Source organism: Megalops cyprinoides, chromosome 21 (assembly GCF_013368585.1).
Source record: "Megalops cyprinoides isolate fMegCyp1 chromosome 21, fMegCyp1.pri, whole genome shotgun sequence".
Taxonomy (NCBI): Eukaryota; Metazoa; Chordata; class Actinopteri; order Elopiformes; family Megalopidae; genus Megalops; species Megalops cyprinoides.
This window is the reverse complement of record NC_050603.1, coordinates 21571614-21591763: the sequence shown is the minus strand read 5'-3', so window position 1 is coordinate 21591763 and position 20150 is coordinate 21571614. Positions and strand designations below refer to the sequence as shown.

The 20150-nt window shown below is 47.1% G+C and overlaps 1 protein-coding gene across 1 annotated transcript in view; it reads left to right on the top strand.

The window, feature by feature from the left end:
- Positions 1–20150, top strand: part of trappc9 (trafficking protein particle complex 9) — a 267915-nt gene that overhangs the window by 85990 nt on the left and 161775 nt on the right. Inside the window, exon 16 of the mRNA XM_036555457.1 lies at positions 14237–14389. Within this exon, the coding sequence (XP_036411350.1) occupies positions 14237–14389 (153 nt within the window). The remainder of the gene's footprint in view (positions 1–14236; positions 14390–20150) is intronic.

The following is a 20150-nucleotide window of genomic DNA, read 5'->3' as shown; positions in this document are numbered from 1 at the left end:
CTATTAAAAGAGAAAAATTGGGGCTAAAAATGTAATTTGTGCATTTAAGGTTTTACTCAAAGTAGAGGCGTTGATTGGGACTTCTCAAATTAACTTGTATCTTGACTGTGCTTGGTTTTTAGAGCAAAGGTTTTTTATAAAATCTGCCAACAGAATATCTCCCTTTCGCCAATAAAGGCTGCATGCATTTGAGTCATAACCCTTATCTTCATTTAAACCAAAACAAAGGGAAAAAGGCTGATCTTTTATGAGTGTAGTTAATGAGTGGTCTTTTGGGGTGCTATTTGCTGTTAATTTGAAGGCAGTAGTGTTATTACTGAAGGATAAAACTGATGCATACTCAGAATATTTTCTCAGATGAAAGGACCCTCAGTGTAAAAAGACAGTCCGACGCATCCTCTCTGATCCTCTTTTGGGAATTAAAATTCTGTCACATTCTGCGTAGTGTTTGGCCTCAGCTACTGTATCTCCAATCTCCTATCAGTCTCCTTCACCAAATCAGTGTTCAGAGTGCAGAATTCCTCTGAAATGTCGAAAACAATGACGCGTGAAACGATACAGATCTAAGGGCTTTCCCGAACTAGACAAATGATTATTCATAACTATGTGCATTTATAAAAGTGCACTTTTTTCCACACAGTTACACTTTACTTTTGGCTTTTTGCCGTATCTGTGGATGCAGTTGCTCTCTTTGTGTCTCAGTCTCTCTCACTGTTACAAACAAGCTCACTGGCTCTGCTCATACTTACCAGCACTGACTGGCTTTCAGTTGCGAAACATTACCAGTACAAACTCAACCACTCCTCCTTGGCAACGTGTCACCAGCACCCCCACGCTTAGTTGTACGCACTATGCACCCGCCAGGGCGAAGCGCAAGGTTGCACGTGCACCAGCTGGACGGTGAGCGCCGTGTACGATGCAGTATTGGCGCCGGTTTGCCCGGCCGCCGCACCAAATTGAGCGGCTGCGCTGAAATCGCCCGCCTTCGAAGTTGCCAAGGAAACTGGCCGAGACATGCAGGTCTGCAGTGGCTGTAGTGGAAGAGCGGTGCGGTAAATGGCCTAGCGTGGACAGGGGAGGGGGCTGCTGGTCTTGCGTTCGTGTTTAACGCCGGCGCATCTACATGTGTTGCGTTTTAACTCGCCTACGAGCAGCGCTGGCGCCGAGGCCCCCTAACTGAGGAGCCGTGGGGATTGCTGTTTGAAAACGGCGAGCCTTCTCAGGCAGCCCTCAGGCAAAATGTTTGTGAGAGTTGTGGGAGGCTGGCACGCCTCTGGACGCCTCTCGGGCCCGCTCTTGCCTTTCAGACGTTGTTAATAACCAAAGAAAAAACACAAACGAGCACTCTGTAAACACGGCCGCCTGCATGCGTCAGGAGGAAGAAATCAGGTGGACTCTCACTCTTTTTTTCCCGCCATAGCTGTGATAAGACAGGGTTTAGTGTGTACATTTGTCTCCCTTAAGTTCTTCATCAGCAGCATAATGCAAAAAACCAGACACTTCCACGTTGTGCTGATATGTGGATTGTGTCGCTGTCAGTACAAATGACTTTGGAAGGAATATAGATTGTAATCTTTGTTGCAGATGTGACAGGAGACTTTTTTTTTTTTTTGGAGAGAATGATGGGAGAAACACTAGGCTGGCAATTCAGTGAAAAGCTAATTAGTGAACTTTATGCAGTAATGAAATCTAATGCGACCATTGAGGTGGAAAAGGTGCTCGAGGGTGGGCATGACGGTGAAGATCATGTCACTGCCATAACAAACACTGTTGACATTGCTAATGGAAAGGAAAGGCAAAATGAAATGGGCACACATGTAGCTCACACGCATGCGCATACAGACATGCACACACGCACATCCATTGTACATTAATGTGCACTTAAGCAACACTATACACAAACATACACACGCACATGCATATGCATGTACACACACTGAACATGAGTATGCATTGTACAGCACTGTACACAAATGCACATGCACTCTTTCACTCACACACACACACACACACACACACACACACACACACACACACACACACACATACATACACACACACGGTGTGTAACAGAATACAATCAGTGAGCAGTTTGCAGACAGTGAATGGTACTGACATACATTTCAGTGTTTCAGCGTGAGACAAAGCAAACACTATCACATGGACTTACACTGATTCTGCTCTCAGCTCTATGTTTAAGTACAGCTATTCATGAGACTATCTTTCTCCATACGGCCCCATCCACAGTGCCAGCAGGAACCAAGTGACTGTCTCAAGTTGCATATTACTCACAAAGATAATCAAGGCTGGGCCGAATTGAATCTCAGGAACCTGACAGAGGGGCGCCATCTCTCTCTGCCTTATTTGAAAGCCGAGGTGGCAAATGGATCAAGGGGACACTCGAGAGAAATAAGCTTTGTTTTTTTGTGCTTTGCTGCTGGGGCCGCTGACAATATTAATAAGAAACGAGGGGGAAAAAAAGGAGATAATGGAATCGATTTGACGTTGTCGGCCGGCCGCGGCCCCTGCTTTAATTGAAGAGGCCCTCTCCGGATCCGAAGGCAAAGATTTGATTTTGATGGCCCTGTCCTGCGGCCGGTAGCGATTTTAGACGGCGGGTTTTATCAGTGAAACCCCCCCGCCTCTCCTTGCCGTCACAGAGATCTTTAAAAAGGCATAAAACTAATGACTTCCCTGCCACCGGACCCCAGGACACGTCGGCGGAGCCGGTGAGCGGGATTCGCGGCCGCTCTGCTCAGACGGGTTCATTACATGGGATATAGCACCTAAACCAATTAAGCACAGCAAAGCACAGCTTAAATCAGAGACCTTTAGGAGGTATTAGATGACAGATCCACGGCCCTCGCCGGAGAGATGGAGAGTAACCTTTTGTCTTTTTCATTTGTGTTCTTTCCCCGGAGCCCGTGGGGGGAGTGATCGATGGCCTGACCGCGTTCGGCTGCCGCCGCCGCCGCTACCGCCGCTACCGCCGCTACCGCCGAGCAGCTCTGGAGCGACTGCCGGGGCTCTGTGGTCAGGCTTATTGACCACGCAAGGTTGTGAAAGACTGCAACCAGAAAACCCAGGGTTTGGACCCCGGTCCTAGCCATGTTGCGCTTACATTTACATTTACATTTATTCATTTGGCAGACGCTTTTATCCAAAGCGACTTACAAGTAAGGTACAATACAACAGAAGCTTCCACGACCGTGGTCCAAACCCTGGCCCCTGAACGTGGTCCGCTGTAGTTCTCGGCAGCTCTTGCCGACCTCTGAGGAAGCGCCTGCCATTTTTTGCATAGAAATGGGACTGGAAAGTCACATGGGAGAGCTCCGGACCCCTCCCTGTTTTGTTTTTATGGAAATAAGGGCAATCTCTGCCTGTGTAATGCCCCCTGGGGGCAGACTGAATCCCCTCGCGGCCTAAACCAAAGGAGACAGTTAAATTCCATGCGCAGATTATCCCGTGGAGGGCCTGGGCTGTTGTTTCCACCTCCTCTCTGAGGAACGTTGCCTTCACGTTTTCCGCGGGGGCTTTTGCATTCGGCAAGCTCCCAGCATGCAAATGGTTTTTGGTGCGCCTACAGAGGGGGTCTAGCTGAAGCCCTGTGGTTACTGTGGGCCCACGGGCACCCCGCCTTCTGCAGGCAAACTGAATGATTTGTTGGGCAATTAAAGTACAGTTACCTGGACAGGCTATTGTCACAGTCCTTGATGATACAGAGTGATTTGACAAAAATTGAAGTGGTCCCCACATCAGTTAACAGCACTGAATTTTCTAATACCGCAAGCCCCAAATACACTCTCTGTTACAGGGCTAAATGATGGGCCTCTCAAAGATCTCTGGAATTCCAAAAATGAACAGGGAGTCAGAAGATAAACACTCCAGAATCGTTCGGAGAGGTCCACCGTTGCACTTGCAGAGCACACTGGTACTCTCACAGTTCGTTTCCGCGGACATTGTCATGTACCGGAATTACTTTCCTATACTCTTCTGATCATATCCAATTCTCAGAATTGAAGAAGTGTCCACACTCCTGGCTCATACCGGCAGCCCTGTCACTGCAGAACAGGAGAGAGGAGACTGCATTTCTGAAGTGGCTTCCAGACCGTTCGTGGAGAAACCCAAATTATTTGGTAGGGTGCAGAGAGAAGAGTGGTGGACTTCAGAAGCCTGTGTTGGCATCCGAAAATTGCACTGTGCAATACAACAGAATATACATCTATCCCATACTCAGGTATAAGAAGTTGACTGTATATGTGTGACATGAGGCTGGTGCCTAAGTTGTACTCACATTTTTAATTGAATTGAACTGGATAGAATCTCGGTACGTTCTGTCAGGGAGTAGATTACCAGACACACTCAGTCGTTTTGAATATCGGTTGAACAGATGGGATATCTCAGGTGTAGCTGGAGTGTGGCATAGCTCTGAGTAACACTGTGTTGACAGTAAGCCTACTTACATCCAGATTAGGAGTTCAGATGAAGGAGCACTTTGCTTTGGGGGAAGCGGCTACCAGGTCCAGGCTTCACAGCATTTCTCGTTGCGTTGGCAATTTGTGCCTGACAGTAGGCTTCTCATGTTTGTCCATCACAGATAGGGATAGGGATTCTCTGGGTTCTTTTCTGTTGTTCTGTTCTGTCTGTTCGGAGGGAGTCTCAGTTGTGGTCTCTGAATGTGTCTTCAGCTGTTGTCTCTGTCTTAGTGTATGCTTCTTGATGCAGTCTTGATGTGGGTGCTCAACGGAGAGTTGGGGGGGCGGGGGTTTGCTTTTCCTTACCCTTAAAAGTGTCAGAACTTTTATTCTCGGTTTCCTTACTGGATTGATCTTCCTGCAGAGATTCACTGATCCTTAAGGGCCATCCATGTCATGTGTAAGTCAATGAGTCGTCTGTGATGAGTCGTCAATGATGCGTCTCCAGGCGACATACATAAATTGAGGGACAGTTTAAGTTCCAGAATACCAGATTGAATTCAAGACAATGAGGGAAGATGGGAATAAGAACATCAGATATTAAAAAACACAACATGTCAAGATATGTTTTCTTTAGTAGTTTTTACCTTTAAGCTCCATTATGTGCAACGTTCTGGATAGATTCATTTATATGGTTGTTGCTTTTATATAGTCTCCTCGCAAGCTTGTCAGTGTGACAGAGGTGTTGTTCCTTGACGTCAGCCAGCTCCATGCCTGCGGTGGACGCTCCATTCAAAAGTGTTTGTTGAAATGACCCCTGGACAGCAGAGGAAATTGAAGGCGGCTTTGAAATCTGTCCTCCCACTCGTTGCGGCCGATAATTAGCACAAATTGGTATGCCGCTGGTGTCACTCAGTTGTGAAGCCCGGCCAGGCCCCAGACTCGGGGAGCGGGCCGGAAAACCTCGGCAGCGGGAGAGGTTGCGGCCTGCAAAGAGGCGGGTCTCCTCGTACGCGGCGCCGGCTCATTACCGCACGTGTCGTCGGGACATGCGGGGTGAAATTTCACGAGCTCGGCTGCTCTTCGCGCATCCTTTCAACAGAGCGACCCCCAGGATGTCAGACACTTGGAGCACAGTAATTGCATCTCTGCGGCTGTCATCCCGGAACAATGTGCCATTGAGCTGTTTTGTCATTCTTAATACTCACTGTCGCAATGACTGGCAGAGAGGCAAAACAACATGTTTTAATTGCGCTGCAGAACGAATGAACCCCATCAGATTATCAACAGCTTTCTGCTTCGTTTTTGTTTCTGCTTAGGGGGGCTTTGCTGTGACAACGCGATCGTCCAAAGCAGTCAGTCTGTCCTGTGATCTGGTAAGGTGAGGTGGGCTGCTTCATTTGCTCCTTATTTTGGGGGAGTGGCAAACCGTTCTAACATAATCCCACTCCTGGCACCACTGGAAAATGTATAAAACAACAGTGAAGGCGCAGCTGCGGTACTTTGCTGTCTGAGTTCAGAAGTTTGATCGTCGCGGTGCCACGCTGGACACCAGAAGGCAAGTGTCTGTAATTTCATCCTTGCGGCTAACGTGCCTTCTCGCCACAAGGTTAAAGCAAGTAAATATTTTTGGCTGCTGCGGAGAGAGGTCAGCTGAGGTGTGCCGGGAGCAGATGGCTCATCCGTTCCTCCAAGAGACGGAGGCAAAAGAGCAGAATGGTCTGAAGGTCACGGCGCAGGTTCGATTGAGTTAGCCCGGGGCCCCCTGCCAGACCCACGGGCGGTCGACGGGTTCTCAGTGCGGTCGCGGACCGGTCAAGTGTTCATGCCTCGCCGTCTCCGTGCAGCCTATCTCTGTACAAAGAAGGGATTAATAGAAGGTGGCCCTTTCGCAGCGTTGCGTCGACTGTGATAAAAGCAAATGCCGTGTCCTTACTGAGCATGCGATGCCGCAGAAGGAGCCAGCTGACAAGCAAGCTCACGGAACGCTTGCCTAAAGCATGGGGGGAGACGCAGTTCCTCGATCGGCCAACAGAGGGCAGTGGAGTCAACGCAAACAGACCGCTGAAGCAGCAGGAATCAAAGCCAACCTTTGCCCGGGACTGAAGGGATTTTGTCGGTCTTTAAAAACGATATAGAACATTTCCATTACGAGTGAGTGACGGGCAAAACTGCCTCCATCCAGCCGACAGATGGCAATTATGTACTTTTCCCCTCTCTTTTCTCTGTTTCCTCTCCACCGGTAATGTTTTTGCAGCAATAGCAGAGACCTCCCCTCCCTCTGCTGGAAATATCGGGGTATATCGGGGTCTCTGAGAAACGTTAAAAACAAAAACAGTCAGAGGAATAGCTGGATCCTTCCATGTTTAAATGAAACGGCGGCCGCTGACAGTGTGAGAACTGCTCAGTCAAAGTGGAGTCTGCTCCGCTGACAGTTCAATTTCTCCACGGGGAGCCTCTTTTCGCCTAAGCTGGAATTCATACATAATAAGTCTGCAGAAGAGGCTTTTATTGCACAACAGATAGATATTTTCTATTGGTAATTTGATAAAAAAAAGTGTATCATGGTTTTTTTTTTCCTCTCCCACAAAGGATGGCGTATCTGCTACATATGCAGTGCGGTTTGCATGGAGGACAGACCTGAAGCAGAGGGAATGTCAGGAGGGAAAACCGTTTGAAAAGGGAATTCAAGGCTGAATGCATTGTGCTTGCCTTCAGCTCCTTTTGAAGCCACTGGTGTGCGCTACATTCAGAACTGTACAATAATGGAGGCATGGCTAGTATACTTGATCAGTATACTATACCTTTTTACCTCAGACTGGAGTCAGATGTGCTTTGCATTGTCCGACCAGTTTTCATGACTACTTTCATTTTCATTGCAGTGACTGAGCAAAAAATGTAAGGCTGCACTCTCGGCGTTATCTGTGGTCTCATTTCCGTGTGGTTTATCCCTGACCTCCCTGAGTCTTAATAGGTGGGGCAGGGGGTAAAAAGAGGTCTTTGTGCTGCCTGAACATGGCTTCCCCAGGAGAGCTGTGTTTACCACACGGCGCTTGTCTGCGGCTCGCTGTGATGGTCACACATCACAAATGGCCTACTCTTCCCCTTCTCCCTCTGGGGGGTGGGACTGTCAGCTTTTGAAGCCCAGAGAGGCCCTGTGGCGGAGGGCCGCCGTAGCGGGACGTCCTGCATCGAGCAGGGCCAGTGGGGCGTCGTGACGGTTGCGGGAGGGAAGAGGGGAGTAAAGGCAGCGAGGGCTCAAAGCGGCGGGAAGGCCTTTGAGTCGCCAGGCGTTTTGTGTGGGCTTCAGACTGCGGCCAGCGTGATCCACGTTGCTCGCTCCTTTAACACGCCCAGCAAGGCCCCCCCTCGGGATGAATCACATGATTACCCTGCTTATGCACAATTAACGCGTGACTCATCCGTTTGAAGCTTGCATGCTGATCTTGTCCGCTGCTTGTTGAATGCAGCGTCGAGGTACTGCTCCCTCAGGGAAAGGGGGGGGGGGGGGGGGTTGGGGGAGGGGGCAGGGCGTGTGACAGGAAAATGAGTCCCTCTCCTTTACTCTCTCTCTCCCTCTTGCTCTGTCTTTTTCTCTGTCCTCACATCCTTCTCCTCCATTAACTGACCCCCAAGGACTTTGAGTTCATTAATATTTCACACTGTCTGTCATTAAAATCTATATTTAATACATACACCTCCTCACCTTTTTTCAGGTGCGGGGGGGGGGGGGGGGGTGTAAGGCTGACTGATTTCCAGAGATATGCTTAGGGCTGTTCTGGTTTAGTAACAGGCTTTAAGGCACACTGCACTCTCATGACCTCCCGGAAAGCTTCACACACCAAACCATGATTTTGTGTTCTGGTGATTTGGCTTATTAGAGGGGAGAGGGTATGGGCCTTCAACTTCACTCAGAAACACGTATTCCCTACCTTTCACAGAGATGAACCAGTTGCTAAACTTTGTTTAGCAAGTTTGTCTTTGGTTGTTAACAGTATAGAGCATGTGAATTCCCCCAGTGTCTTGTATGATTGAAAAGGATTGCCTTGGTCCTGCACTGAATGCTGCAGCAGATGTGTTTGTGCGGAAATGGCAAATGATCACTGTGAGTCAGGATTTCATCACCAAATGTGTAATGATTTGGGGGGGGGGGGTCTCTTGCCAAGTCTCCTGGGAAACAAAGATTGAATAGAAATCACTTATGTGTCACTCCGTTCAGATTATAACGCTGCAGTCAATGGAAAACACCTTATACTGTATTGATTTAATATTAGATCATTCTGATACAGTACATAAGGTGTGAATGTGTATTGAAAATCTGTAAAGAGTGATACAAATGCATATTAAAAGATCCCAGCAAAAAATAACAATAGTAATGACACGGAGAATGAAGAGGAATGAGATGGGCAGTGATAAATAGACTCCAGCCGGTGTTTCCACAGGCCTGCTGCTGTGGCTTATGACCTGTGGAGATCCGTCTTTAACGGTCCCAGGTCCATCGCTGTGTCCACCGCCTGGCAGCTGGGTTCCAGTCTTGCCTGGGCTTAGTTCAGCTCCAGTCGACCGCCGCTGTGCCCGAACAGGCACCTCGCAGCAGTCTTCTCGGAAGAGAAAGGAAACGCACCCACAGCTTGAATTCCGTAAGCACTGGATGTCGTGAAATCCGTTTTAGATTGTTATCGGCATCTGATTCTCTTGCTTTTTGGCTGAATGGTCACACTTTAACACAGAAAGGTAATCAGCCACAGTTGTGTGTGCCATTCACGCCTTTGTCGTGGATAAATACAACCTGGGAAGACCTGTGTTACCTATATTCCTGGTGTGTTTTATTGTGTTTGGTTTCTGCCTGGTAGAGCAGTTTGTGGGCATCATATCTGGAACGAGTTGGTGCCAATTCCTGTTTGAGACTTTTGATGTGTTTTGCATGGGACGGGAATTAAAGCTTGCGGTGACACGTCTCGGGGAGCGCTGCTCGCCTCTCGAATCGGCCCCGGTCCCTGCCTCCTCGCTGGAGAGCGGCGAGAGGCTCACTGCGGCTGACGAGGAGGGATCTTCACCACCTGCCAGCACTCAGGCAGAGAGCGCTCCCTCTCCAAAAAGACGGCAGGCCCCTCGCCGAGCGGCCAGATCGGCCTGTCACTTGGCGGCGGGCTGAGGGCCGCCCCTCTGGTGCTGGCAGCGCACGCCGCTGGCAGGGGCTCTGGGGAGCGGGGGTCTCTCGCATTCCGGAGAGGCCCGGAGCAGCCTGGGAAATTTGCCCCGTTCTGCACCCAAACGCGGGCGTGTGTTATCCTGCACAGGTGCACCGGGCATGCTTTCTGAAACGGCACAGGGACGTGAAGTGGAATCAAACATATTTACAGAGAAACGGTATGTTTCTCATTGAAAGATTAAACAAGGACCTGTTCCACAGTGTTTTGGTTTTCGTTCTTACATACCACCTACGTGCAAGCGTTGCAAAAAAAGAATGGTCTTTTTTTTTGTATTACTGAGAGACACAGTGGCTGGTGAGAAGGAAGCATCCATCTCCCCAGTCTTCTCCCCTAAAAATATCAAAGGCTCTGTGCCCCCCTGCGCTTCATGCTTGCTTGTTGCGAAGGTGCCACGGCGTCTTGGCAATGAGTGAAATATTGAGGCTGGGTGAATCTCATTCTGTGCCTCTGATGGTCTGGATGCTTGCCGTTATTCTATTATTGATGCGGTACGGGATGAGGCTGTATTTCCACATGTATTGAAAGTAATGTATTGTAAAGCCTAATAATAACCCATAAAATATAATAAATGTTATCGCATTGAAGTGTTTGTTTTATATGGTGTCACAGGTCACAGTCTTTAAAATGTGGTTGCCAGGAATTAGTCTATCACCTGTACTCCCTTTTCAGCTCCTTAACTTTTTTTTATTACTGATTGGCTTGACAGTTGAATACATTGTTCCCCAAACTTGAAAAAAAAAAAATGAAAAATGCATTTTATAATGGTTGTTTATTTAAAAAGTCTATAAAGACTATTTCACCATCTCACACAACATCAAGTAGTGTGCTAGCAGTAATTTTTTGCATTCATGAAGGACCAGGCATTAATGTGGTAAACTCTTAGACATCGATCACTATTGTTTAAGGTTTCATTTTGGAGAGCAGCATCACTAAGCTACCCTCAGTGAAGGAAGCGCATGGCATTGTTTGAGTCTGCGATGCTAACTCCAGAATCCCGCCTCCTCAGTACCAGTGGCTGTGGCATTGTTACTTGGGGTTGGATGTTGACGGGGGCAGTCCATTGTGATGGCCTTCCGTTCAGTTGTTTAATTAGCGTCACATTCCGCTCCTTTTATTTTTCGGTGAAGGTGGCCCGGGTCCTCCCTCCCTTGTACCTCTCCACCAGCTTGCCCGTCTCCGTATGTGATCTCACTTCCCTTTGAACTGCGTCCAGCCGGGTCTGGCCACCGGCTGCGCGGCTTCTCTCCTGGCCCGCTCTGCAACGGCGCCCCCTGTCCTTCGCCGCGGGTCGGCCTTTTTCATGTGAGGAGGATTACGGCGCGATGACGTCTGACCTGAAATCGAGGCCGCTTTCTGCAGGACCCTCTCCCCTCTGCAGCTGAGATATCCAGCGAGGTGAAATTAGGGACAGGTGATAAGGTTGAATTGGTTGTCTTTTATCCATTTTTGCCAACTAGAGCCAATTTTAACATTATTACTGGCAGCTGTGGTGTGTTGTGAGGAAATACCTTTCTGTGAGAAAGGGATCAGCTGTAGAACAAGCACAGGAGTAGGAATCATACATGCCATGCATGTTAAGTCTGTGTGGAAACCTACTTTATGAATTATTCTCTAACCCCCCCCCCCCCCCCCTTCCTTCCACCACACCCCTGGCAAGGGGATTGGGGGGGCTTCACTCTTGACTGGGCCAGTGTGTATTCGCTGGAGCCCTCTCTGTATTCACCTCGGCTCCGCGCATGCCGCCGAAATCGCACACACCTCCTCGCCGCAACACATCGACGTCAGGAAAAAATGACTTGCGGCCTGAGCGCTGACGTGAGGCGGCGATGAGATTCAACACCCTGTCGCTAGTGCAATCTACGGACAGGAGGCTATTTATAGCGCGCGCCGACGGCCACGGGAGGGGTTTAGCTCGTGAGGCGCTTAACAGATGAAGTGGCACATCAAAGGAGATGCTCTGACTTGCAGCCGCACACAGCAGCGGCTCCTTCAGCACAGTGCTGCACCTACGGCTCATATAACTGGCCTTATGTTCACGAGTCAGGGCTCCTACAGGAGTCTACGTTTGAGTCAGAGCTCCTACATGAGTCTACGTTTGAGTCAGAGCTCCTACAGGAGTCTACGTTTGAGTCAGAGCTCCTACAGGCTGACAAAGTCAAGCGATGGTTGAACAAAATCATCATGGGTCTATAGTAGAACATGTCTATGTCTAAGTGTCTGTCTATTTATGTTATATAGCACTCTTTCTGTTTGTGTTTGGATGTCTATGGATGGATAAGGGTGTGAACCTATGTTGTACTTTTCTGTTCTACAATGTACACTCATTTAGGCAAGTTTCATTTCTCTCTGTATCTTACAGATTGGGCTTGACTTTGTGGGACCTTGGCTTTCTCCTTGGGTGTTCTGTAATGCGTGTGTGGAGTTTTTGGTAGGCTGCACGAGCATTCCCTCCCCGGTTGGAGCGCTTGATAATGATGTGGACTGGCTGCCCATACAGCAGCAGATTTTCGCTCATGCATTTTTCAGCGGAAAGGGAAAATTCCTCTGCCCGGCCTAAGAGGCAGTGGTTCGCTGAGGTCGGCGGCCTTAGCACGGTTCATAGGGAAAAGCCTCATTGGATTCAAGGGCCTTCAGGGGCTTTCACTCTGCAACCAGAGCCTGGTTTGAGGCACCTGTTGGGGACCACCTGGGCTATACCCAATACCCAAGTTAGTGAGAGAGGTGCAAGTGAGCGAGTCCATATTCCACACCAATGTCAGGCAAGTACACAGTACACACTTGACAAGGGGATGGGTGTTATTTTGGAGGCACGTATGGGACGCAGTCTACTGCATTCATTTCAGTGCTGTGCTTTGTGATGGAACAAGATCAACTCAAAAAAAAAATTCTGCGCAAAAGCATGGAAACAGCAGAAGCATGACATCTGTAAAATGTGTTGGAATGAAAATGTTCAGCTGATCTGATATATCTAATGGGAGAAGCTAACTAATGTGTGTGGTTTAAAGACGATTCATGATGCTACACTACGTTATACAACACTATTCTGAACACGTAATGATTATTGCTGCATTTTTTTCCACATCGATCAGGGATCCATTTGTCTGGTCTGGCGGGTAGCTTTAACGTGAAGATATTGCTTGGTAAACTCGGGGAAAGGGAAGCATTCTGTGATGTATAATTAAAATGTTTAATTATGGATACTTCAACTGTACAACCTATCAGGAAATATATTTTTCATGTACAAAATAATAAAAAAAATACATGTTCCGGCACGTTGGTTATGTGTCTTCTGGGTGACTAGAAAACGGTTATCTTATTGGCCTTAAAAGCCTTGAATTGCTCGACCCCTGCTTAATAAATATGAAAGCGATTTGAATTCGTGTAATAAATTCATGTAATCCTTAGCAAGGACATTGCCAGAGAGTGCTCTGAGAGCTGAATTGGAAATGCACAGTGAAAACCACGCATGTTTGAAAATGCTTTTCAGATTCAAATTAAAATTTAGCTCTGCAGGTTGTCTGCTTACTGTCAGTTTGGGGTAATGGAAATGGCTTTTTTGAGCTGGCTCATGCTAACGCATTCACTCCTAGTCACAGCTATGGTCAGTTCTACGTTAATGTCTTATTTATGTGTGGATAAATGGCTAAAAGCCTATAAGCTGATGGTGGAGTTTTAAGAACTGATACATCTTTTGCTTGTTTAGTGAAAAGTTGCAAAATTTAGGTGCATGGAAGTAAATGTTATATGTTGCATTTTTGACCGCAGTCATATATTTGATATGTACCAATTAGCCAGGTGAACGTCAGGCGAAACGATCCAATCAAAGTTCATTAAACATGAACATTACCCATTATCTTAGACAAACAAGGCATCCAGACTCGTTCCTCATAACATTACCATTGTGTTTGTGCCTGAGGATGTCATTAGGGGATGGAGTGTCACAGCTCTTTTGTAAGTGACTAATTGGTATTGGGATTTGGGCCTGGTGCAGTGGCTGAGTCCCTCTCCCAGGGCTCTGAAAGCTACATTGCGGTTGTTGGAGGCCCAGCCACCCTCTCAGGGTCTGTTGTGTCACAGTGCGGAGTGTGAAATGGGATAGTGGCACCTCCTAAGTGGAGTGCTGTTCTGTGTGAAAGACAGCTCATGGCTAATGATGCTCAAATGGGATGTGAGTGACCCGCTAGGCCCAAGTGTTCACAGGGGGACTGAAGAATCTCTAAGATGTCAGAAGCTTCTGTTGTCCAAAAAGCGTGCTCTCTCAGCGCACACACAGACAGACACGTGAAAATGCACACACATACAGACTCAGAAATGCACACAGCCCCTCAGGCGCATACCCGCACACAGACACAAATGCACAGACGGTCACACTCAGAAACACACACACCCACAATTAGACAGACACACGCTCACACATGCATACTGACAGACACACTCAGAAATAAACAGACACTTATGCCTGTCTGTATACAGACATAGACAGTGTGTGCAAACAAACATTCAGACTTCAACACACACAGGTGCCACAGACACACACACACACCCACACACACACCGAGCCTGTGCTTGTCCCCCTCATTGCCCTCTGTTCTGCTTGTCATCCCACAGAGAAGCTGTTTGGAGAGTTCCTGAGCTGGGACCTGGACGAGGCTCTCTCCCAGTTCCCCCTGAAACCGGGCCAGGTGGTCACCCTCACGGTCAACATCAAGGTCAAACTGGACTTCTCCGGGCAGGAGAACCTCCTGCAGGACCTCAACGATGGTGAGTCAGGGCTGCGGCCTTCCCCTTCGCCCCTGCGGCGGCTCGTGCCGATTAACATTCAGACGCATGCTTTACCGTCTGGAGAGCAGGGCGACGCAGAACGGAGAGACAGTGCAGCAGGTGCTGTGTAGGATGTCACAGGTATTCAACACCTGCGCCGGCAGCATTAGTAACACTTTACTCCCCTGCCTACTATCTGCTTGCCTTCTTTCCTTAATGCTAAGGAAACAGGCTGTGCTGCGAGACACTTCCCTTGCCAGGCCTGGTTTACTATGGCTGAAGTTAAACCATTGCCTGGTGCTGGGATGTCTCTCGCTGAGTCCCTGAAATGGCGGTGAGAGCTAAGCGGTTGGTGCGTCACCTGAGGTGCGCTGAACAAACCTCTCTATGTTCCTATCCAGCAAGCCTCTCTCATTCCCACCCACCAAACTTTTCTCCATTCCCATCACCTAACTTTGCTCCATTACAACCCATCCAGCAGAGCTCCCTGTTAGTAGTTGTGGGGCAGTGTGTTTAATATTAATGAAAAGCATCTGAGGGCATGTCCACATGCGTTGTGTTTGCCCACAAATAAGGCAGGCAGGCAAACAGCGCAGTTGGCCCCTGTAATCTTCACATGGCAATTGCAGAGATACCGTTGACATTTTTTAATTGGTTTGGTAATAACAACAGAGCCCTGAATTGGCGAGATAAGCAACAGTTCCCTTACACAACCACTCAGAGCTGTTGTTTAATGTAGGGGGGCACAGTGATTGCTAAATAATGCGGATTAAGGCTAGCATGGATTATAATATAGCATTGTTATTTACATTAATAATGTTGTTGCTGACGCTGAGACATTTGTTACTGTTTGCACCAGGACTGACTGTGGTAGATAGCTAAGAAGTCAAAGTAACTTTATGGTATTATTGAGGACTTTTCTGTGCATTCCCTTGTTAATGGGATATATCAGACCCATGCTTTCTTCTGTACCATCCTGGCATTTTCTTTTTCACATCTTGTGCATATCCATCCTTGGAGATCTGTCTAAAGCTTCCTTGAGCATCCTTCAGCTTATTCCAAACTCATTTAGCTGTTTCCTCTCCCAGGATCCTTGCCACACTGTAGACACACAACACCCCTATTTTACTACTGGGTTCTGGTTCCTTCCCCAGTAAATTCCCAAAATTCCAGCTTGAATTTCTATTATTAAACCCCGCCCTACATTTATGATGTCATAACTCCTTCAGCACATCCCTCTGCTTCGAGGCCACTGCCATGGAAGCCGTTCCCGTAGTCATTGTAAATGACAGCTTTGAGGTGTGGCACAGACCAAAGGCACCGTTTAAATGCGTTTGGGATCGTATTTTAATGCAAATGTAAAGTTAGCAGGCCAGACGTCTCCACAAAGGAGGACACAGATGCTAGCTTGCAATCATTGTTTGTTGAAAGGAGGAGAAAATATAAAAATAATAGAAAAAAGTTGTTTGTTAGAACAGATGCTTGTCCCTGTGATTGGGATGCAGTGATGTTTAAATCTGAGGGACATTTTCCCTCTAAAGTAAAATTAGTTTTGTCAGTGTGGCAGAGGCATGCGTGCATATGGCTATCTGTGCGTGGTGTGTGCGCGTGCGTGCGCGCGCGCGCCTGATTACCTGATTACGTAAAGTGTGTGTGCGCCGTGTGCCTGTATGCGAGTGTAAGATATGAAATGAAAAGGCTGTACCGTAGGTGATGTTATTCCCTGGTCTTTTTGGTCTGTTCTTTAGACCTTGTTGTAATGCCCTTGTTGTGCTGTGTATTGTGCCCTGTAGCTGGAGCTGGAGTGAGTTCTCCATTCTGAATAAGCCCTTAGCTTTAGAGAAGGCTTCACAGGCTCAACTGCTCCCGGTTCCTTCAGAGGGGGAAGAAAAAAAAAGTGGAAAACAGTCTTCTCCTCCTCCCAGTGTTCCCTGCTGTAGGCCTGTTATATTGCCGTAGTAGCTCAACTCAGTGTTTTCTGATGTAGGCCTGTTACGTCGCTATAGTAGCCCAGCCCTGTGTCAAAGTGAGCTGCCTCAGAAGGCAACATTTTAAGGCAACATGAGCCTGTCGGCCATTTTAAGTTGGTGGGGTCTCGGAGGTGCCTCCAAAGTTGCCTACTTCTTGATGAAATTGAAGGACAGAACTGATGGTTCCTTCAAACAGAAGGAACTGGGGGAGTGACAGTTTTGATTTTTAATATTCTTAATGCTTAGAACCCAATAATAAATTGGGCTGTATTATTGTTTTTATTGTATTCTTTATATTTGCTGTTATGTGATTTTATCCTGTAGAATTCAGTAGTGGAATTAAAGTTGGCTAACTGATGCTACTTTCAGTGAAGGACTAACATTATTGGATAACTAGCTTATCTTGAAGCTAGCTCCACAATGTTAATCACCTTAATGTCAGTTTAGTAGCTAGCTAGCTACATGCTTTCTGTGATTACAGTAAGCTAGGTAGCTAGTTATGATTGGGTCACTTAGCTATATACATATTAAAGCTCTATTGTCAATTTGCTCCAGGGAATAATGAGGGTATGGGGGCTTTTTTCGCCAAGCAGAAGCTACTAGCAATCACTGTTTCTCAACACAAATAACTCCACGCTCGTAGGCTGAAGGTAAGAAATTGTTTCTTAGTCGGGGAAAAGCGTCTATTCAGACGCTAACTAGCTAGTTATGGTTCTGATTTATGAGACTAGTCAGTGGACATTGTATTTATATATTAATGTCATCTCAGGCTGTCAGACACCTGAAGCTGCATAGCGTAACATACACTATATGGCCAAAAGTATGTGAACACCCATCCTAATTATTGAGTTCAGGTGTTTCAACCACACCAATTGTTAACTGGCGTATAAAATCAAGCACATAGCCATGCAATCTACAGAGACAAACCTTGGAAGTAGAATGGGTTGTACTGGAGAGCTCCGTGACTTTAAACGTGGCACTGTCATAGGATGCCACCTTTGTCACAAGTCATTTCGAAATTTCTGCCCTGCTAGATCTGCCCCGGTCAACTGTAAGTGCTGTTATTGTGGAAGCATCTAGGAGCAACAACAGCTCAGCCACGAAGCGGTAGACCACGCAAACTTACAGAGCGGGGCCACCAAGTGCTGAAGCGCGTAGCACGTAAAAACCGCCTATCCTCTGTTGAATCACTCACTACAGTGTGAATCACTACAGAGTTCCAAACTGTCTCAGGCTGCAACATCAGCACAAGAACTGTCCGTCAGGAGCTTCATGAAATGGGTTTCCATGGCCGAGCAGCTGCACGCAAGCCCAACATCACTATGTGCAATGCCAAGTGACGGCTGGAGTGGTGCAAAGCATGCCGCCACTGGACTCTGGAGCAGTGGAAACGCGTTCTCTCTCAACTCCATGTTAATGCCCATAGTTTTGGAATGGGATGTCCAATAAGCTCATATACATTACATGGACAAAAGTATGTGGTCACACCTGTTTTTCAGGGTTTGGGCTAGGCCCCTTATCTCCAGTAAAGGGCAATCTTTATGCTTCAGCATACCAAGACATTTTGGACAATGCTATGCTTCCAACTTTGTGGCAACAGTTTGGGGAAGGCCCTTTTCTATTCCAACATGACTGTGCCCCAGTGCACAAAGCAAGGACTATAAAGACACGGTTTGATGAGTTCGGTGTGGAAGAACTTGACTGGCCCGCACAGAGCCCTGACCTCAACCCCATCGAGCACCTTTGGGATGAACTGGAACGGAGATTGTGAGCCAGGCCTTCTCGTCCAACATCATTGCCTGACCTCATAAATGGTCTACAGAATGAATGGGCACAAATTCCCACAGAAACACTCCAAAATCTTGTGGAAAGCCTTCCAAGAAGAGTGGAAGCTGTTATAGCTGCAAAAGGGGGGCAAACTCTATATTAAAGTATATGTATTTGAATACAGTGTCACTACAATGTAATGTTCAGGCATCCAAATACTTTTGTCCATGTAGTGTATATGTATTTGAATACAATGTCGTTACAATGTAATGGTCAGGCGTCCGAATACTTTTGTCCATATACTGTAGGTGTGATGGTCAGGTGTCCACGTACTTTTGGCCATATGTTGTAGGTCTGCATGCTACACAAAGTTAAGACGATGTAGACATTGACACACACTCTGCAATCACTGTCCACATTCATATTTTTTCATATTTTTGTCAGTTACATGTCCTGCTTGCTCTCCCTACAAAGGTAGCTGCTTTTGTAGGCATCAAGGCAACAGGCTGCTCACTTCAAAAATATACCACTGCCACTGTCCCTATACTTGTGTGGGCAGCAGTGGGAATATCCGCAGTGAGCTCAGTTACTCAGATTACCCTGACCCAGAGAAAGCACTTAGGATCCCCCATGTGGATCTGATTCACCACTCCGCCAGCTCTCTCTCTCTGGTTCCCGTTCAGACCAAGCGCGCCTAAATCGCACTTTAAACAGAGCATGGGTGTCAGAACACACAGCCACGGTTCCTACATTTACATTTGCGTCATTTAGCGGACACATTTCTCTGGAGCGATTTACAATGTAAGCCAGTGGGGTTTTGCTTAACTCAGATCCTGTTGGTTTAGACTGTGTAAATGTCACACCGGTCGTGCCTGTTCAAAGCGACGCTTTGTCTCGGAAGTTTGGGTCGTGATGCTCCTCTCTCGTTCAGAACTCCCAATCAGAACATACTGTATAATCACAGGAAACTGTGCACAATCCAGTCTGTACAAATTCCAAACGTTGCTGTGCGGATAGCAAAAATGTCACCAAGAACAACCTAATTAAAAGGAATTAAAGCGGAGAGTGAGAAGCATTAAAAAGCCATTACGAGTTGAGTGGGATGTCAACATCATTACCTCATGGGCAAGTCACTCTGCAAAGCTTGGCCCTCTGCCGGGATTAGAGCGAGCCAATGAGCTCGCGTGCTGATGTCATCAGTCTCTGAATAGCATCATCACAGCATCAGAACCAGGGTAGCTGACACATGTATAGCCATTCACATACAATATAAAAAGGACATAAGTGAAAGATTATCTTGAGTCTGAAAGACAGATCAGTACTGAACACCTTTGCCTAGTGACTGGGTGATTGATGATTCACACCGTCACCATGTTTTTTCTCTCTTAGACGGACATCTCATATCTTTGATTAAATTACTGTATCAAGTGCTAGTTCATTATACATAACAAAGATAATGGAAGGGAAGCCATTTTATTTTCCAGGGAATGGCCATAGGTGCACTTAAAGCAGGTTGCTATGTGTTAATTAAACCTTTTCACTTTCAATTTTGTCCTTTGTCATCAGATTATAGCTCGAGGAAGCTCAGTCAAGTGAGTGCAGCAGGAAAAACACACTGTAGGTGTATTTTAACAAATGAGAGATGAGCTTGCGACTTAGTAATGATGGCAGGCCATTTGTGTGTAAAATCTTTTGTCTTTTGTTCAGCTTTTCAGTGATGCGAACTCATAGGTTTTTTTTTTTTTGTCCAGAACAAGCAGAGAAAGTCCAAAAGAGCAGAGAGACCGAGGAGTTAAATAGTCAGTCATGCTGCTCAGATTTTTAAATGAAACGCTCTCCATTTGTGAGAAATTCTAAAGGGCCAATCTGCAGAGCACCAGAATAGCACAGATCATTTACTGCTATTGAAACTCTGAAAACTGAATTGAGGGATATTTGGACAATCATTTGAACCATATTATTTGGACGTAATTGACCGTGGAACGAAGTATTTTTGAACACGCCCCAAGAATATGACTATTTAG